The sequence below is a fragment of the Centruroides vittatus genome, unplaced genomic scaffold, assembly GCF_030686945.1.
Source record: "Centruroides vittatus isolate TY-2023 unplaced genomic scaffold, ASM3068694v2 contig_971, whole genome shotgun sequence".
Lineage (NCBI taxonomy): Eukaryota > Metazoa > Arthropoda > Arachnida > Scorpiones > Buthidae > Centruroides > Centruroides vittatus.
This window is the reverse complement of record NW_027122644.1, coordinates 472,288-485,853: the sequence shown is the minus strand read 5'-3', so window position 1 is coordinate 485,853 and position 13,566 is coordinate 472,288. Positions and strand designations below refer to the sequence as shown.

Here is a 13,566-nt window from a genome sequence, read left to right as displayed (position 1 = left end):
CGGAATTATTTTAATACTTTTGATAATTATTAAAAATTAAAATATTAAATATATAAATATTTAATTTTATAATAATTTTTATTACCTTAGTTGCACTAACGTCCATCATTAGAGCAAAATTTGTGAGATGGTCACAGGCACAAACTGTATGAGTAAAATTATAACTTTTCACCCAACATCCTTCGGGTGACCACTCTCTATTAAAATACAAATTACAGAGGTTTAAACAGCGAAAATATATTGATTTACTATACATATATAAAAAATACATTTTAATTTTAATTATCCACGTCATTTAAAAATCATTTAAAATCTCCTTACGCCTAACTGTTTAAAGTTCTTAATTTTATAAAGAGTCACTTGAGAATGATACTTTTAATGATATAAAATTCCAAAGAAAGCGATTAAGGTTCTTTAAATTATCGAAGATGTTCACAAGATAAAACAGGATAATTACCTGGTATCTAAATCCCAAAAGACGCATTGTGGATTCGTAACATTTTCTTCCTACGGGAAGGAATATAAAAATAAATGGTTATATTACATATCAAATATTTTTTCTTCTTCTTTTTTAAAGGTTTTATATGACTTCCCATTTTTGACATCTCAACAAATGTCTTTCGGAACTACTGGCCATTTTAGTCAATAACTAACGTTTTCTCTTTACTCAGGACATCGATCGTTCGCAATGATAGACAATTCTTATTGTCTATGATTTCAAAGGAAAAGACTTAAAGAAGATATCAAGAGAGGCATAAAGATCTGTTGAAAACTGATATTGTCTCTTTAGTGACAGACTATATCCAGTCAGTAATGATCGTTTATCATATGGTCTATTTAGAAGATACTGAAAGCAGATATTCTACCCCCCCTTTCATTACCATTAGATAAAGATAAATGAATTATTATATCATAACTTTCCTATAAATTTATATCCCATACATCAGCCACCATTTTATTATTGGTTTACAAAATCATATATATCGCATCATCAATAAAATTTCGATGATATTTCAATTCCAATTTACGAAATAATTTATTTTTAATTTTTTCAATACAGATATTTAATTATTTGTAGACTAAACCACTAATTTAAACTTAACACGGTGTAAAGTATTTTTTAAAAAATGCCGCTCTTAAAAATAATCATAGTTATGATACCACATCATTATGCAAAACTTCTTGCATAATAAATTAACTCATAAAATAGGCATAACACTTCGAACGGAAAGGATTTACAGTCTATAATTAACTAATATACAATGAAGAAATTTTTTTATGTTTGAGCCAAGTTATAATATTTAACCTTTTTTTTTAATTGAAAATTTATGGAGTAGAACTCTCTCTACAAATTGAAATCTATACCATAATAATAGCTTCAACTGGATCACGAAGTCTTCAAATATCAAAATGGCCGTTTAAAATAATCCAATAGAATTAAATATATAAAAAAAAGTTACCTGAATGTGTTTAAAGTAAATGGTGACGGATTCAGCAAGTTTCACCATATGATAACTTCCGAGTGTAGCTGCTATTACACGTGAATTGATTATCCGTGTAATATTACTGTCCGAATCAGATGTTATTTCGCCAAGATTGTCATGGTTCATAAAATCTTCGACTCTATTATATGCTAAAAATACCACTTTTACGACTCCTATCAAAAAAAAAACAAAATGAAATCTATATTAATAAACTATCCACTATATCAATATGTAACTTACACTTTACGAAAATATTCATAGTATACCAAAGCACATTTATCATATAATTTATGTGTTTTTTGAAACATAAAATGATTTATGACTTGTCTATAATTCTTACATAAGCTAAGTCCTAACAAGAGATAATCCTGTCACCTGTTTCTCATCAAAATTTCTGCCACCTGCTTAATGTCAAAAATTTCCAAAAAAAACTAAAATAAAATACCAAAGTGATATCAAATTTTATTTATCAAACTTTAAGCAATGTGCTCATCCATATAATATATATAGGCTTAAATTATAGTCTATATACGTATAAAACAATTTTTTAAAGGATTTGTTTATGTAAAAATGATTAATTACAGGCAATCCGAGAAAATAATAAAATCATTCCATGAAAACGAAAGAATAAAAAACTAATATTTTTCCTCTTAATTTTCTTTTGTATCATTCGAGAGTTGCAGATGACTTTAAAAGAAATTTATGATAAGTCACGAAAATTGACGTATATCTTTATTCATTGTATTTAAAGAATGCTTGAACAGATTACGTCACACAAAAAGTAATTCTTTTACAAACAAAGGGGAAAAAATACCATTTGAATTAAAAAAATAATAACTTTTATATAATTTTCTGCGTTTTTCATCATTATATTAGTATTTAAGTTAATAAATGTATAATTTTTAACACAATTTTTGCATAAATACTATTAATCTAAATTATGAATCATCATTTAAATCTTTGTAATAGTTCTTACAACGTAGTTATTACAGATTATTTTTAATAATTCAGAAGCAAGTTAATTAGTGTGCTATTTAAAGATTAAATTATTCACAAATTCTAGTAATTGTAAGTTGAACATTTCTAGAGCTATAATACTTTTTACATTGCATTCATTTTTATCGTCCCTTCTAATCTTTGCCAAAATTTTATCGATCAGAACATAAAAAAAAGGGAATAACAAATATTATTTTTAATTATTGATGAGAAATAAACTTTTTTAAAACAATATTTTTATCTACAAAAATTCGATATCAGTTTTAGAAGCTTTTGCCAAATTGTTTGAAAAATTGAATTCTCCGATAAGATATGAAAATAAAGTTAATATTTACTGCCGAGTGATGAAGTAAAAAACACACACATATATATATATGTATATTTGGGAAGTAAAAGATATACTTCATCACCAGTTTTTATGGTAGGGATGGAGAAATGATATCCGTTCGATTTCCTTTACTTTATTCACCGTGAATGAGTGTAATTAGGAAAAAGCTATACTTAATAGAATTCTCTCTGCTTCGTGATTTATCGCAGGTGGGTCAAATCAATGAAGTAACATCCATCGAACATTGGCTGAGACACTACTATGGATTATTGATATTCTTTACCGACATCTCCAATAATGGACTTCTTCTCTGACATTTATAAACTTATTCGGATCATTGAACATTTTTCTCACGATATGCACTAATAAAATGCGAGTAGAGAAATTGCAAAAGGGAGAAAAAAATCACATAAGAGACACAAAACCTCTCTTAAGCTTGACGGATGAAGCATAATCCATCATCTAGGAAGCGCTGTTTGTTGGTCGGTCGACTCTGTAATTCGCTAAGTGATTGTAACTCAAGTAGTCTAAGGAAAAACACAACCTAGATTCATTCCTATAGTTTATGGCATATATTGTAAATATATTTTCTTTTTATTTTGTTGTCTGTGCAAAGAATTTCTTTTCTACACAGAAATGTACGGATTTTACATGATATACATCCATCATTCTTATCGGGATTATTTTTTATTTTTATCATACCCGCTCGTATTAGAGCATTATACTTGAAATTGTTAGAGGGACTCAGTTTCCAGTCTTTTATCTAAAAAATTTCAGATTTAATGAATTCCTTTCAATAGATAAGTAGAGTAAGATATGATATTTAGGAAATGCAACTCGTAACTGAAGTTGGATGGTCTGATGATAAAAGCGAAATATTACAGGTAAAGTTTCAAAATTAAGAAAATCATCAGCAAATTTTATTAATATTAATAGCAGAAGTGATTTATATTGAATTAAAATATTTATTTTATTAAAATAGCAATAATAAAAAAACTTTCGATTACTTTAATCAACGAGATAAACTTTCATTGAGAATAATGAATTTCAGTTTTGGTAAATTGTGCATTACTAGAATTATCTTTTATTTTTAAAGTTACTTTTTCCAAAAAAGATAGTTGGAAAGGCACATCTACTCTTATTAGTGTAGAGGCAACTACGTACGACTTTTTATTGGAGAAAATAAGGTAAATGATGATTGAAGGTAATCATGCTTTTTCGGGATATTTTTTCCTCAATAAAAAATTTATAAAAATGACGTTTGGTTGGATTAGGCGCTAACAAGACTTGAAAAATAGAATATATATAACGAAAAAAATTTTTAAATAAATTCTCGTAAATTAATAAAAGTATATTTTAAGATATACAGTCGAACCTGTACCTTTAAATGGTGGCCATTTTTTTGTACGCATTTCAAAAGAAATGCCTACAAAATAACAAACAGCAAACATTTTTTTAATGTCCTGATTTAGAGGTGTGACCGTACTTTAAAAATATTAATAAGCAAATTATATTTTTAAATAACTGTACAAAATATCAAATTAAGTAATTACAGCTAACGTAAATATGTAATCGGTAATTGGACTTCCTAAGACACTTACCATTAGTTGCACTGCCTAATAATGATTGAGTCGGTAGAACTAATGAATCTTGTACGGATGACCAACTTGTACCATACACATCTTCTGGTGAAGGAAAGCTAACTTCCGACACAGCCCAAGCTTCTACTAGTCTTACGGATACCACTATTCAAGTAAATGAATATTCAGATAAATTTGACATTTCAATCAATAGCATTCATTACAAAGTAAGAGCAAATTTGATTTGAAAGAGAAAATTTGAAATACACCGAAAAGTTCTAATGGACAAAACGTGTTACATATAACTTATAATAATGCACAGAGGGGAAAATACTTTTGTCATTTAACCCGTTAAAGTAATTAATCAATTTTAATGACAGAAATCCAATAAAAATTCCTAATTTCTTTTTCATTTTTATACATTTGATAATATATATATAGGCTTATATATATATTTAATATATTATCTATGATAAGTATATCGTGTAGAAAAAGAAAAAATTTATTCCTTATCGGAATAATGTTTAAAGGATGCAATTCTTAGATATATATGGAAGGTTGTCAACTGATCAAAAATATTTTTTATTTATTTTTTTATTTCTTTTATTATTTCATCAACGATGAAAGCTCCGATATAAAAGTTTAAAGCTTTATAGGTACTCTAAAAGCTTCCAAAAATTTCTGTATATAGCTTAATATTTTATATGCAGCATGAACTTGTTTTGAAGTTCTTACACACGAAATATATTATAGTTATAAAATATTAGAGAGAAATGTGCCTCTCCGAAATGGATCTTTCACCATATGAGTGAAAGCGTTTATACAATAACTTCCCTCCTTAATTTAGATACGAAGAATTAAGAATTTTAATTTAAAATACACAATAAATAATTTTTTAAAACGGATAATCGATTCGGTTTGTAAATTTTAATTATCTAAACGTATCCGTTAATATTAATCAATTAAAGCAAAATTAGTGGAATGAAATTAATCTGAAATATTTACTGTAAAAGAACGTTCATTTCAGTAGAAAAAAAATAATAATAATTAAATCGTTTTAGAGTTGTTATTAAAAGAAGATTTAATCGCTCTTTTATGATCTTTCGACATTTAGCTGCTTTAAAAATGTGTGCATATTCTATAATTAACAGCTTGTGCCCTCTTTTAGAAGGATATTGCTACCTTTAGAAGACATTAATCCTCAGATTTATTAAAGTTTTTTTTAGCGATTTTCGAGATTCTTTAGCCATTTCGAGTCGTCTCGACTTTCACTGATGCGAGATATTATAGCTGAAAAAATCTGAAGAAAGGTCTTTAATTTTTATGAGAATTTTTCTTTTGAAAGATTCTCGATGAAAGGAAAACGTGATCGGAGTAAATTTTGTAATGTCATATATACAAAATATATATCGACTTCTTTTATTAAAAAAAATAATAAAAAAAAGAAAAATATAATTTTCTGTCAGATCTTGCCAAAGTAAGTAAATGTTCTCGGAAACTAACTACACGATTTTAATATATATATGACAGATCTGAATGTCTCCTGCTTCTTAGTAGAAAGGATTTATTTGAAGGAGTTACATTCTGATACCTCCAAGCAATAGAAGTCTCTAAGGAGCTCATATTTTGGTATTTCCTTGCAAGAAGGATCAACCTAAAGGATAAAAACTCGATCTGGACTTATACTAAAAAGGATACATTGAATGATAGTCGAAATTCTAATGTTTGATAATAAAACTGTCATATAGTACATTTTAATAGGAAAATCGAATATGAAGGAATAAAAATCACTCATAGCTATTATTTAAAATGAAAAAGATCCTTTTTAAAATGCTGTAAATATTTATAAATAAATCCTAGAAGAGTTCGTAGGGGTTTTATTTATTTATTTATTTATTTTTAATTTTCGAAAAATTTTTTATGATAAAGCCTTTTTAATAAAAACGACCGTTAAAAACGAATTTTAATGGCTATTTTATATTAAAAAAAATACACAGAATTTTTCCTTCAAACCAAAAGTTTACAAGCTCTAACTAAGCAATAATAACAGTATAACGGTTCTTAAATGAAATAAAATACTTACATATGTTACCCTCAACTCTCCTAAAATGATATCTGGACTTGTGAGCTGTAGCTAACATCCATCCACTCTGCTCTAAATTTTCTAATATCATAGAGGCAACGTGTTTTTGCTCTACACTAGATAAATCACCCCAAGATTCTTTATGATCTTCTTCTAAAAGATTACTACTAACTTCGGTCACAGACTATATTAAAAAAAATTAAAATATGTAATTATTTCTATTAAATTATAAGATATATCTGATAAAATATTTTATAAAATTATAATGTAATTAAATTTTTCTACAGTTGTATGCAAAAATTTAGGTAAAAAAAGGAAATTGTAGTAGTAACAAACAGGTGTCAGTTTTCATTTAACAATGTTAAATTAAATATTTTGAAGTAGTTTTCAATATCTTTAATTAATGAAAAGGTAATCAATGTCAACATTTCTCCGAAATTCTACAAGTTGTCATCTTTTGTACTCAAATATGAAAGAGTACTGTATATTACCTCTGATTGTTTTATTAACGACAGAAGAGAGAACAAAAGATGTTGCATTTACACATTGATTCGAGAGTTTTTATTTTTATAATAATAAACTGAAAGACTTTATACAAATTAATTCAAAGGAACATCCCCGTCTTTCATTAACTATTTCACAATTCTTATTTAATTAATTTTTGAAACAGCAATTTTAAATTGCAAAATTAACATAATAATACTAAAATAAAAAATAAAAAAATGAATTTATTAACTATCCAGTAATTTGTTATTTAACTGATTATTAATATGAATGCAACATTAAAATACAGAAACTTTTCCAGTTTGAAAATCTTATATAATTAAATTATTAAATTTTTTAATAATAAATGAAAGGGGTGTTAATACAGTATTTTCATTAAGCTTATTAAATCTTTATTTTATCCAAGATAAAGAATAAATCCTACTGATAGCATTGGTAAATCATTTGGTTAATTCATCATTCACTCATCTTTTAATTTATTTATATTGTTATTCGGATAGACAAATTGACATGTATTATACATAAAGAATACCTATAGAATCGATACAGAAAAATCAATAATGTAAGAAAACGTGAAGAGTTCTCAAATTTCCATTATGTTAAGATGAAAATAAATGTTCCGACATTTTCTTTTTTAAAGATAAAGAATTACATCTGTTAAAAACCTGTCTGGTAGAAACATCTTTAATGAAGCTTCAACGAGCGGAATGCTTTTACCGAAATACCGACTTTGGTTATGGTTAGTTTAGCAGGGGTGAGTATATCTCTACTTTCACAAAAATACAGCAAGCACAGTGGAGTGTACTAAGTCAAACGGTGTATCTACTATTCCGAAAATATCACCCCTGAAATGTTGACGGCCTTGTAATCACCGAAAACTGTCTTTCTAAACCAACTTTCTAAGCACGTCATTCACTAATGATGTTGAAGATGCTGTTCTTTTTTCTTTTTTAACTTTCCGCCTGGCATTCTCGATTTTCTGTTTAAAGTCAAACATCCGAAAAGCAGTTAAATGATGCATTCAACTGAACAATTATTCTACACATTATACTCGATGTATAACGATACGTCAACTTAATAACTTTAACACGGTTGTGCATCTTAAAAAATAATTAATTTTCTACAATTTTTACAAAAATACCGCAACAGATAATAATGTATTTTACAGAATTCGTATAGGTAATTTAACACTTTCTGTTTATGTAAAATTTATGAGATTTTTCTTACTTAAAAAATAAAAAACCTCGCATTCCTCTCTTATAAAAATGCTTTTCTTCTAATTAGCATTTTTAATGGAATTTAATATTATGCAATTTAATGTATAACAAAATACTTTTAAAAAGTTAAAATGAATATTTAATATAAGTAAAATGGAAATTTAATAGAAAATTAATGCTTCTTCTACCATTTGCCATAACGTATTTAATTTAACTAAACATAAAATAAGAAAAACGCTATAACATATAATTATTATCTATTTAAGCGAAAATATATGTGGAATTTTAACTTAAAAATTAAAATTCCAAAAACTTCTTCCACAAAATTTTCGAAAATGAGTCTGAAAATATCTTATCAGAAAGGCTAGACAACAAAAATATTATCTGAAAAATTACATTTTTTATCAGTAAATTTAACTCGAGATGAGATATAACATATCAAATTAAGCAACGTCAAAATTTTGATTAAATTATTACCTCTAACAATTCTTGAAGTACTTGATGACGTTGTTTGTCATCGGGAACGTCTTGCACTTTATCAGCCATTTTTTCAACTAATCTATGCATAATCTGCGCCGTTTGGCTAACGTCTCCACCGTAAAGTACTTTATTACGAGTAATGACTCCAAGTTCTGCAGCAATACTAACTACAGAATCTCCTCTTTCGATCTGAAATATAAATTATGTTAATTACATAAACCTGAAATTATCTTTAAATAATGAACATTATGTGAAGCTTGTTTACTTTTTAAAGTTTATACAAATCTATTCAGCGGAAAAAATTCAATTTTGAATTACAGTTTTTGTAAAATTTATTAATATTTATAGATATACAATATTAATACAATATAAATTTAACATTTATATATGGATATACAAAAACGAAATAGAATATTGATGTTGTAACTAGTTTTGAACTCCTCAATTTAATACAACGTTGCTAGTCTAACACAATACAATACAACCTATTGTTAATGCTTATGAGTTGTTATGCAAAGTATTGGTATACGTATTGCATATCTAAATTAATAATATATGAACCGCAGGCCACATTCGTCTTCAGTAGAATTTGTTGTTCTTACCTAACCACAGAAATGACTAATGTAGCATTTCTAAGTTTCGATATAGCTCTCTCCTATGAGCCATCCTTGTGAAGCGCTAATGTGTACTTGTAAACAGGGGTGTCGAGAGCTTGTGTGGTGCCCTTTTGCCTTTATTTTATTCATTTATTGGACAAATGAAATGCATAGAATGTTTCTTTATTAATAAAAACAGTCGTAAAGATTTTATTTTGTGTTAGTAAAAATAGCATTTATTTTATAGAGATAGGAATCACTACAGGCCCTAAGAAAACTTAGGGCCCGTAGTGATTCCTCTGAAAAATATCCAGTTCCTCCCACTCAAGGCTCTGCCTATTAATTACTAAATAAACCATTCCTACATTGTTCTATTTAGTATTAAAAATCTGTAAATCTATCATATCACTTTCTGATAGTGCATCGACTGACAAGAAGGTTGCTGACCTTTGCCTTAACCTAAGACAATCTAATTATCGTATAATCCGCATTACTTAACCTGACATACATTAACCTCGCATTACCGAATTTCACATAACCCTATTATATTCTAATCTAACAACGTAACATAACACCATAGTGCTTAACCTAAAACCATTTGAAACAGCTTAACATAACCTCCTAAACCAATATAAACCGAACTAATCAAAATGATATATAATTTAATTTATTAATTAAATTTTAATTTTAATTTAAAAATATATGTATAATAAACTTATAAAATGACACTTATTTTGTTTTTAATTTTTAAAGGTATATTTTCGTGTAAACAAGATATTAAAGAAGCAGAGCAAAACTTTAATATCTACTTTAAAATTTATTTTAATTTTACTATTTTTAACATCTAATTTATTATAAGCTTTTGCTATTTAATGAATTTTCACTAACTAATTAAAAATTCATTAATCAATCCATAAATTTTTAACCATAATTAAAATTGATTAAAGCTTAAAACCGAACTTTTTCCACCCCAAAAAATACGAATTGATAGAAATACTTTTAAACCGAAAGATTAAATCGATATAAAATCATTACATTTATAAGAAAATATTAATAAAATTTAATTAATTCCTTTAAAATATTTATAAAACCATTATATCGAATTCTCCACCCTTAACTTCCATTTATTTATATATTTTTTTCCATTCGAAACTTTAAAAAATTTTATAAATTGAAGGGGGGAGAAAAAAAGATTCTTATAAGGTAACAAGGAAAGATTTTTCCATTAAAAAGCAACCCATTACTTTTAGTGCAGCCGAGTACCAGATATTGTGGCACATTAAGGATAGGCAAGAATATTAATGACAAAAAATTTCGAAGACGTTTCACAGGATGACGTAGTCGTTTTTCACTTCTTTCGGACACAACCAGTCCCGTCGTCTCTATAGTGACAAATGGATCCGGGAGAAACATCCATATATATATTCGTCTGGCAGTATTTAGGTATAACGTATACCACCCAAAATACCGCCAAATTAAAGAGCATGGCAACGCCCGAAATATGCACGCATCTTGATCGTGAAAAGTGTGGAGAGAGACGAACCAGATTAAATTATTACGTTACCTGATACGTGATATTAAGGTTTTTTTTAACTCCTAACTTGAATAAATTTACACGGGTTTTTTGTTGTCATATACAAAAAACAAATTTCGGATAAAAAAGTAAACAGAATAAATGAGATAAAGGAATTTAATGAGACAAGAAATAAGATAAATAAAAACAGCTCCTTCTTTCTTTTCCCCTTTCTTTTTCCACAAGAAACAGTGGTTAATGATAAAAATGGTTAATTAAACGTTATCAATTGAGTATTTTAATAAAGTAAATTAGATTAATTCAATGTTTTTTTTTTGGTATCTGTACCTTCTGTTTTTAAAATTAGTACATTAAAATATTATAAAAAATCCTATATATCTACTTATTTATCAGCATTATCTAACTTAAATATTACTATTAGTCTGATTTTTTAAAACAAATCTCGTCTATAATTCCAATTATTTTTCATATATAAATATGTATTATTCTGTCTTTGTCTATTTAGATATGTATCTAATTCCTATCTGCTGTATATACATAACTTTTACTTAAATTTTATATTTAAATTATCTAAATCTAAATTAAAATTTATAAATTTTCACTCATTGTTTCTATAAACTCTGCTTTATCTATATGAATCTACATACAATACTTCCAGTTTTTCCTGCTTGCTTATTTGCATATTTTTATTTTTTCAAGATGGTTTTTCTAACTATTTATCGATATATTCTATATTTAAATTTAGTATAGTTTAAAATATATAAATTTTAATTAATTCTTTACCAAAAAATTAAAAAAAAATTTACATCAATTTTCATTTAAATAATTTTTATATGTGTATCATATATCAAAAAAAGAATTAGAACTAGATGTTATTTTATATAAATATAGGCCTATATAAATTCTTTTTTGAAATCTTTTTTAAGTCATAAAAGTCTTTCATATCTTATAAGAGCTTTTCTTCAGTAATAAATGCTACTTTTGAAAATTATTCTAAATCCACTGTCAAGATGCATTTCAATAAATTTAAAAGAACTTACCCTATTTTTGAGATTATCTACCCATACAGAACTGCATTGGCTTAAGTCTGGAGATGCTGGAGTCCATGTCACATCACTGTACGAACAACTCCACTTTGCTTCACCTAATTCAGAAAATATCGATCCATTTATAAATATTTTTTTAAGTCGGTGGAGAATACAAAGTAATCAAAAACCACTCTATGAACCAGATTAATGTTCTTTTATAATCACTAATTATTTTTTCCTTCCTGGTGTTATCGCAGGTTGAACACGTTACTTTTTGGAATAAGATAAGCGTATCTCTTTTACACTCAGATTATGGCTTATGGATTTCCGAAGCATTTTTAGCAATTAAAAAAAAAAATACACCTTCATCCTTATAATGTAGATTAAAATACTTTTTCCAAGTTTGAGAGAAATTTTTCTTATGCAATAAATAATAGAACCGATTTTTTAAAATAATTTATTATGGAAAAAAATTGGCAAATTGTTTAGAAATTTTTCAAACTAATTAAAATTATTAAAGAAACAAATTTAAATTTACGCGTAATGTTTCAATGAAAAATCCTTTTAGATATAAAATTTTATTTTTTCTAATTTTAATCAGTAAACGTAAAGTTTAGACGATAATTAATTACGTGGATTCGTGCTAAAAAGGTAATGTTAATATTTAAAATATCACACGTTAAAATTACTAATGATTTTATAAATTAAATTTAATTGTAAAGGTAAGCTTTACCTATTGCACCTCCTGGACATCTTTGTACAGCAACTTCACCCGCTTTAGTCCAATTCCAAAACAACGTACGCGAATGTACAGGTGAGCACATTCCTTTAAATTTATCAACATTTGTGCTATCGGGACTTCGAGTTCTTTCACTATTTGACGATTCTACAATTGATAAAGTGTTATTAAAAATTTTTTTCTCCCACGATTATGAATTAAATTTCTTTCTTTCTTTTTTTCTTCCTACCTGTAACGAATTGAGAGGGCCTAAAGGATTCGGTGCTCGAAGAACGAAGTTTAGTGGGTGTTTGAGAAGTCGAGGAAATAGTTTTTTCTGATCCAGTGATAATGTAAGAAGATTCGTGATGGGATAAGGTTGTAGACGTATTTGTAGGCTTAAAGCGACTAGAATCGCCATCAGATATGACTGAAGATGATGTTGAGGTTGGCCTTTGATATTTGGTCACTGGGATGATGATTGGCGGTCTTGTTGTGGTCGACGTAGTCGTCGTTATCATCGTGGTTGATGTTGTGGTTGATGTTGAATCTACAATAATAATACAATACATTATAAAGAGATATTAAATGGTTACCTTACTTTAAACATGCTTAACATGCAAGAAAATACACTATAACTGTAAAATAATAACAACAATAAAAATAATTTATAAATAAATAAAGCATGCAATACGTAATTAAATTTAACATGCAAAAAATGTTCTTAATAAAATTATTAATACTAAATAAAATTAAATATAATCTATATAAATATTGGATGTAAAGTATACAAATCTTTCCAGAGTCGGTCTAATATAAATAAACATACATGCAGAGAGAGAAACATGGATATGTGACATATACCTGGCATACAAAAGTAGTGGACTTCGAGGTACTTTCGTGTATCAGGACATGGATCGTTAAAAACAGCACTGGATGCTGGTAAGGTGCAACTTCCTTTCAGACTACAGCTTTAATAGATTGGAACATGATTCTCTCTCAGTCGACTTTTGACACA

General features: G+C 27.0%; 1 protein-coding gene across 8 annotated transcripts in view; it reads right to left on the bottom strand.

The window, feature by feature from the left end:
- The window catches only part of LOC136985563 (latrophilin Cirl-like), a 121,082-nt gene that overhangs the window by 10,605 nt on the left and 96,911 nt on the right, over positions 1 to 13,566 (bottom strand). For 7 of the 8 annotated variants that reach the window (XM_067282870.1, XM_067282867.1, XM_067282873.1 and 4 more), the window contains 9 exons: positions 12,799 to 13,098; positions 12,564 to 12,716; positions 11,843 to 11,946; positions 8,670 to 8,861; positions 6,472 to 6,655; positions 4,410 to 4,553; positions 1,461 to 1,657; positions 458 to 507; positions 86 to 197 (listed from right to left, as the gene is read on the bottom strand). In XM_067282870.1, coding sequence (XP_067138971.1) covers positions 86 to 197; positions 458 to 507; positions 1,461 to 1,657; positions 4,410 to 4,553; positions 6,472 to 6,655; positions 8,670 to 8,861; positions 11,843 to 11,946; positions 12,564 to 12,716; positions 12,799 to 13,098 — 1,436 coding nt within the window. Of the gene's footprint in view, positions 1 to 85; positions 198 to 457; positions 508 to 1,460; positions 1,658 to 4,409; positions 4,554 to 6,471; positions 6,656 to 8,669; positions 8,862 to 11,842; positions 11,947 to 12,563; positions 12,717 to 12,798; positions 13,099 to 13,412; positions 13,520 to 13,566 lie in introns of all 8 variants that reach the window. The other variant, XM_067282868.1, reaches the window with a different exon arrangement.